Below are 7,482 nucleotides of genomic sequence, written 5' to 3' on the forward strand. Positions count from 1 at the left end.
CCGGGCCCCGGGCCCCCCCCCCGCCGGCGCGGCGCCAGCCGTGGGGGTTGGCTCTGCTGGGCCCAGCCCTTCTCAGCGCGACGCTGGTGGGGACCCAGCCAGGCGGCCCTGGCCCTGGAGCCTGTCTGCATGAAACTCTGCTAACGTGAGGTGCGGGGGCTTGACGGCCACCATCTGTCTCCTTGCCGCATAAAGCCCCCCACAACCGGGACAAGCTCCTGAGTGTGAACGCGGCCTCGTTAAGTAAGAAGGAAGTGCCCAGAGTCTCGGGTTGGGGGCACAGGGTGAGCAGCAGCTTCCCCGGACCGTTCCCACCGGGGTCCCAGGACGGGCACTGAAGGCCCGCACAGAGCAGGTCAGGGGGCAGCGCCTGGCTCAGCGGCCTCCAGGCCCAGAGCATTCGCACCACCTAGCTCGCTCTCGAGATACGGTTTTGGGGACATAAAAGCTCTCCCCTCTTTCCCCTCAATGCTCTCAACCCTCTGAAGCGCATCTCAGGTGGATGGGAACCCCAGGCAGGAAGTGCTCCTGCAGCCTCCCCGTGCTGGGGCTGCCTGGGGGCCTGGGCCACGATGCGCTCTCTGGAGGGACCATGAATACTGACGTAGGCAGGGGGACCACCGAGAGAGGGCCAGAGGGCTGGGTGTGCAGGGATTACCCGGACAGGGAGCCACTGCCCATGCGCCGTGAGGTCGAGGGTTGGCCTCTGCCATCAGCCGGCAGAGCGGGGTGGAGGAAGGCGCGTGCTCTGTCCCACCCCGATATGCTTGGCCTCCAGGGGGTGCTGAGCAGCGGCAGCGGCATGGAGGCTGTGCACAGGGACCTCAGCTTTGGTCCCTTGTGGGCGGGCACAGGGCCTCCAGGCGCAGTGGCACCTGTCCCGTCGTGTGAGCTACACCCTTGTTCGGCTCCGACAATGGCCTGTCTCACCACTGAGGACACTGGCCAGGGCGCTGAGGTATTGGAACCCAAGCTGGCTGGCGTCAGGTGTCCGGACGGAGCGCAGCCCGCAGCGGGCAGGAGCGGGTGCACGCACCGGTCACCGTCCCGCAGCATCTTCATCTGTCTCCCGATGATGCACGCGAACAGGGGACCCGTGCGGGCTCCGGGCAGGAAGCTCTCGACTAAGCCCCCCAGCCAGACGTCGATGTTGTCGGGGTGCCCGTACAGGCCCAGGACCCTGTGGGCCACGCTCCCGTTGGCAATGGCTGCAGCCAGGTCGGCCAGGGGCTCCAGGCGGGGCAGGCCGCAGAACTGCCGCCATTCGTTGTAACCTAGAGGGAGAGGGCCTCACCTGGTCTGCTGGACGCCGTGTCCTCTGAATGCAGGCGCCGTGGTGCAGAGTCCCGCCCACGGCGTCCAGTGACAGGGACACCACCCCGTCCCCTGCCCCGCTACAGCTCAGCTGATGGGCAGCCCAGGGCCCGTCTGCGCAGTTTCCACCCTCCAAGGAAGGCCAGCCTGACCCGTGCAGCTGGACCAGCCAGAACATGCGGAGGTCAGCAGTGGGCGGCAGACACGTCTTACTGCCAGGCGGCCTCTCATAGCATGGGGTGCCACACGCCTTCTACAGACGCCCACAGACCTGGCAGGCCATGGTCGCGGCCCCTCTGCAGGTTCAGCGAGGCCAGGTCCAGGGTGTCTGGACTCGACAGCACCGAGAGCCTCTCTGTCAGCTCCTCGCTCATCAGCTGGCTGTGCGCCTGCAGCCTGGCGCCTCTCGCGAGCAGGCCTCTCAGCAGTGGGTCCACGCCGCCTGGAAGAGAAGGCGCACAGCCCCACAGGTCGGCCACGTGCTGCAGAAAGGACTCCCCGCCCAGTGCAAGCTTGCGGTGGAGTGCTCGGGTCCACCTCCCGGAGCCCAGAGCTCTGTGAGTGCCCAGACACCACTCTTGGGACCACTGTGGGGCTGCCTAGCCCTGTGCACAAGGGACACCCCTTCAGAGCCGAGGGCGGCTGAGCAAGGCACCATCAGCTTCGAAGTTTCTCGAGCTTTTTGGCAAGTGCTAGCGTCTAGGACAGCAGAGGGGGACGTGGCCGAAGGAAGGGTCGGGGCCTGGGGACCCGCTCTGGGCTCCTGAAAGCTGGGTCATCCTCTCACGGTATCTAGCTGCCTTCACCCCGGGGCTGTGAACCCACTTTCATCTGGGGTCACTATGGCCTCGTGGTGTCCCGAAGCACAGCTCAGATCCCCCTGCTCCTGCTTCGCCAGGGCCAGATGGTGGGGCAAGGCCTCCGTCCCCTTCCCACCTTCCCTGAAGACCCTCCAGGGGCTGAAGAAGGCGTCGTGCAGCCACAGTGGGGGCAGCCCGGGGGGCTCCTTGAAGTGGGCATCGAGCCGCAGCACCAGCGGGTGGATCGTGGCGTGGCCGAAGCGGAAAGCAGCCGTGGAGAACACGTTGGACACCGTGGGGTCTGTGGTGGCGTCATAGCCCCTGTAAGGGCCCACGTGGTGCTCGAAGGCCTCGGGGCCCAGGATCTTGGGGACATAGTCCCGCAAGGTGATGACCTGGGGAGAGGGGCAGAGGGGCACCCACACCACAGTGAGCACTGGGGGCAGGGGCATAGCATCCTTGAACATCCCTGGGCTCGTGGTCACCCAGGGCTGGGGCAGTGCCACCCAGGGCTGGGGCGGCGGGTACCAACCACCTGAGCCAGTTCTGAGCACTATGGGAGGCTACAGCGTCAGAGGGATCCCCAAGACCTCCAGGGCAGGCCTGGGACAGTAGGCACCCCGGCACCACGCAGGGCTCACTGAGTACGGCCTGCAGACCAGCCAGGGGCCCCGCAGTCGCCTCCCTCAGAAGTGTGAGCCCGTCCCATGGCAGAGCACCAGCCCCTTCCCGGGCACCACCCAGCCAGGACGGGCTCCCCAAGGGGTCCCGGCTCTGGAGGCTTAGGCGAGACAGTGGACCCCTACCCCCGCCAGCCGTGCGACTCGGGGATGCCGACTGAGTGCTCGGGACTGGCCTCAGTACCAGAAGCCCTTCAGTCAAAGGGTTCCGGGAGGTAAGAAGTTCTGAGCTCTATACCCACAGGAGGTCTCCGGGTCAGAGGCTGGGAGCGGGGGGGATGGGAGAGGGAGGAGAGCAGAGGGGGCTCTGGGGACACAGAAGAGGTCTGCTGACGACACGTGTGTGACTTCAGCCGGGCAGGCGTGCAGCGATCACCCTGGGAAAGCCCGCTTACAAGCTTTGTTGATGTACAGTGATTAAACATGCAAAATAGAGTTAAAAAATAAAAGAACTAGAGCACAGGAAAACCTAGCGAACTTTCATGGAAAGCGTATATTTCGAAAAGCCACCCCTGGGCTGCGGAAGCCCCCACACTAGAGGGCGTTCAGTCCCGGGTTCCGTGGTAAGTGACCGCGTCTCGCCTACGCACACCCGTGGGCACGCCTGCTCCTGCCGGCCACTCCCAGTGTAAAGGCAGATGCCCGGAAGCATGAATGTGGCCGCGACGACCAAAGACCAAGGACGGGTGCGTCTGAGACCTGGCTACCCTCCCTGGGGGCCACAGCTGCCATCCGCCGGCGCCTGCGGCCATGCCGCTGGAGCAGGCCACTGGAGCACAGGGGCGTCCTCCCGACCACGCCGCAGACCATGGATTGTGAACCCCTGCTTTGTCCTGTCCTGCGACTCGCTGGACTAAGATGAGTACGGTTGCAGGCCATCAGGCGGAAGGTTCCCGGGGTGACCGGGCAATGGCCTGAGGGACAAGGACGTGACCGGAACCAGCCGGACCCGGAACAGACCTCTCACCCCGAAGTGAAGGCCTTGGACAGGCCTTCCCAGAGAGGAGACTTAGTGGGTGTTCCAGAGGGGCGATGACAAGGCTGCAGGTTGTCCCAGGGTCACCGCGCGGGGCCCAAGGTGATACCAGGACTGGGCTGGGCTGCGGCAGACTCGTCCTCTGTGCACAAGGACAGCGTGGCCAGTCCACCGGGCACCAGCGCCTGGCCCGGGCATTTACAGGAGATGGCAGGGCCCTGACACTGCCGTGTGACACAGGCTCTCCTGAGAGCCACCTACAGAGCTCTGCTTTCAGGCCTGAAAAGGCAGCATCAGGGACCAGCAGAGGTGTAACGGTTACGTCGCCGGACTCCCACATAGTCGACCACGGTTCAAGTCTCTGGACCTAGGGATGAAAACTCATGCTGGGCGTGTGTGCGCGTGCATGCCCAAGATCCTGAGAGAATGGAGAAGGGACTGCGGTCTGGCCATCCCTCTGGGAGGGGACTTCTCACTTTCTGTTCCCTGTCTCTGTCTGGTGAGCGCACACAGTCTATAGCAAAAATCTCTCTAAAAAATAGAAAAAAGCAAAGGCGAGGCCAAACCTGCCCAGGCCAGTAATCTGCACGCCAGGGGCAGAAGCCGGAGGCGACTACTCGAGGTTTCCAGCTCGTCACTGAGGGAGGCAGCAGACTGCTGAGAAGACACCAATAGCGTTCACTGCTTTAACACTTTCCATCCTGGTGAAAAATGCCCTTCCTGTGCACATAACCAGATGCTCCGAGGGAGGCCAGTGGGGTGAGGAGTTTTTGTTGCCCGGCAGGTTTTCCAAGCCGCCAGGGCCAGGGTTTGAATGCAGCCAGACGCGTGGGATCCAGCACCCCACTGCTGAGCTACATGGGGCTGGCCCACTGGCCCCACTTTAGTTTTGATAACCCTGTGTGGAGCAAGGACACAGTGTGCTTGGACGGGTCGGACGTCCCTAATCCCAAATCCCTAATCTCAAATCCTAGATGCTCCAAAGCCTGGAGCGCTGCGCTGGCCTGACGCCGCAAGTGGGAAATCCCCCGGCCTCATGTGAGGTCACAGCGAGAACACTGCAGCACCGAGTGTGGCCTGCCTCGGCTCTGCGTGGAAGCTGTCCAGGAGACGGAGGTGAGACCCATGCACACACCTGGGCTCCTCCCTAGGGTATCTCCTTACGTATACGCAAACACCCCCAAATCCAAAAGCTCCGAGGCCCTTCCCTTGCTGGGGATTCTCAACCCGAACTGAACTCCTGTGTGTGACTGAGGAAGCCTCAGCTGTAGGCTCCGTTACCGATCCCCCCTTTCTTTCTAACCCAGCAACACGGACACATGCACACACACACACACGCACACATGCCTGCCCACCCACAGCTCACACGTCTCTACGCAGGTGCGAAGCACTGGAAGCGTCTGCAGTCGGCGAAGAAGTATAACGGCCTGCACTGGCCTCCGGGGTGCTCACGTTCCCCCAGCCCATGACACAGGTCCACGTAGGACAGCGGTGCCCAGGTCTGACAGGGGTGTTGACAGGACAGCACCAGGAGCAGCCGAGAGGGAGGCTCTGTGCAGGTGCGGGCCCCACCTTCCACTCTCGCCCTGTGCGTTCCCGCCCCCAGCTTCCTCCCTCGTAAACCAGGGAGACCTAGGAGTTAACACCAGGCCCCCATGCCAAGGGTCCATGCCAAGGGCCCACACCCAGGGTGCACACCAGGGGTTCACACCCAGGGGTCCACGCCAGGGGTCCACACCCAGAGTCCATGCCCGGGGTCCATGCCAGGTGCCCATACCAGGACCCCACACCAGGGGCCACACCATAGGCCACACCAGGCACCCACACCAGGAGTCCATGCCACGGTCCACATGATGACTCCACACCAGGGACCACACCGGGGGCCACACCAGGGGTCCACATCAGGGGCCACACCAAGAGTCCACATGAGGCCCCTACACCAGGGGTCCACGCCAGGAGTCCACACCAGGTGCCACACCAGGGGTCACCAGGGGGCTACACCAGGGGCCACAGCAGGGGCCACACCAGGCGTCCCCTGTGGGTTGGGGTCTGCACAGCAGGCACGCACTGGCCAGTGGCTGTCTATAAGTGGAAGCTGAACTTGCTGGAGACTCTCTGACTATAAAAACTGCACAATTGAGGGAGGACAGATAACCGGTTGCCTCGTCAAATTCGGAAGCGCCCAGGAGGCTGTTTTCCTCTTCATTTTCTCCATTGTTCCAGAATACAAGCCACCGAAATGGCCATCCCTGCTCCGAGTGTTGCCAGGAGCATCCCTGAGGGGCACACCGAGCAAGCGCAGGCGGCTCAGGGGCAGGAAGCACAGACCGCGGGGGGTGTTGGCATCTCGGTCCCAAAGGCTTTGTACCGTGGCCCCTGCCCTAGGGCGCGTGTGTGCTCACGCAGATCCTAGGTGGTCCAGCAGCCGGCTCGCCCCAGCCCCAGCGCGGGGCGCCTGGGGTTCCACGCCCACTGGAGCAGGGTGCCTGGAAGGATCCTTCAGGGCCCGGGGAGGCCCCACCGCACCCATTCGGGGCTCCAGGAATCCCCTCCCCCTGGGAACCCACAGAGCCCGCGACCGCACACCTGGTGCAGGGCGCCCACGATCTTCCGTGCCTCCTGGTAGGCCACGTCTGCACTCCAGTGTGCATTCAGGGCCTTGAGCGCGGTGGCCAGGCGGTTGTGCTCGCGCAGCCAGAGCGTGTGCACCGCCGTCAGAGAGGGGACTTCGCTGGCACGGCTGTCCCCAGCCAGGAAGCAGGGTGCGCGGGCAGCCGTGCGGGTGCCAGGCTCGGGTGCACAGGCCCACGGCGGTGGTGCGAAGGGCAGGAGGGCGCGGCCGGAGTCACGGTGGTGCATGTTGACACGGAGCAGCCCCTGGGCGCTGGTCCAGTTCCGCAGCTGCCTCTCCCAGGCCGGGGAGCTGCTGTACACGGTGGATGCGTCCAGAAAGGAGGTCAGCCTGTTTATCTGCTGTCGTGGGCGTGCCTGGGACAGGTTGCCGAGGACCGCGCCCGGGGCCCCGCTGCTGCAGGCGCAGGTGGCAAGGGAGCGGTAGAAGGGCAGACACGCCCTGCTGGAGCCCGTGGGGGCATTTGCGGGGAGCTGCCGGGCAGAAGACGTCCTATTTAAGGGCACTGGCAGCTCTGGTGAGGACTGTCCCGCGCCCCAGGCTCCTCTCCAGGGCAGCGCTCAGTCCCGCCAGCCCTCCTGCCCTGCCCTCTCCCAGCTCCCTGCCTGCAGAGGCCAGGCAGAGGCGGGTCCCAGCCCAGGGGCCAGCACCTGCTTTCCAAACCTGGGGGTCTCAGCGGAATGGCCCCTCCAAGCTGCTGGCAGGTTCCTGCATCTCTGGCTCAGTGTCCCTTGGGGGTCTGCCCCCTATCTTCCCCTGTGAGGGAGTCTCCCTTAGGAACACAGTGAGCAGAGCCCACCACTAGTCCAGCCCCAGGAAGGACTCTCTAGGAAAAGGAGACCTGGGACCCTCTCCACTCTGCCCTTCTTCAGCCTCCTTCGGTGGAAGTCCACGATCTGCCACCTTTCATGGGATTCTTGTGAAGAGCGGCCAGCCAGGCTGCAGGGCTCCCTGAGCTGTGTAGGGCCCATGCCCGTCAGCATCCCCCCATGCACGTGCAGGATGGAGCTCTGCTCGGAGGCTCCCGCAGCCGGGAGGCGCAGCCAGCTCCGGGCCCCACTCGCTCCGGGACCACCTCTG

At 64.4% G+C, this 7,482-nt stretch overlaps 1 protein-coding gene across 1 annotated transcript in view; it reads right to left on the reverse strand.

The window, feature by feature from the left end:
- TPO (thyroid peroxidase) overlaps positions 1-7,482 on the reverse strand; it is a 44,710-nt gene that overhangs the window by 11,607 nt on the left and 25,621 nt on the right. Inside the window, exons 7-10 of the mRNA XM_006153526.2 lie at positions 6,357-6,875; positions 2,251-2,509; positions 1,586-1,756; positions 1,037-1,274 (exon numbers count right to left, since the gene is read on the reverse strand). Of these exons, the coding sequence (XP_006153588.1) occupies positions 1,037-1,274; positions 1,586-1,756; positions 2,251-2,509; positions 6,357-6,875 (1,187 nt within the window). The remainder of the gene's footprint in view (positions 1-1,036; positions 1,275-1,585; positions 1,757-2,250; positions 2,510-6,356; positions 6,876-7,482) is intronic.

The sequence above is a fragment of the Tupaia chinensis genome, unplaced genomic scaffold (genome assembly GCF_000334495.1).
Source record: "Tupaia chinensis unplaced genomic scaffold, TupChi_1.0 Scaffold000377_5, whole genome shotgun sequence".
In the NCBI taxonomy this organism is placed as follows: domain Eukaryota; kingdom Metazoa; phylum Chordata; class Mammalia; order Scandentia; family Tupaiidae; genus Tupaia; species Tupaia belangeri.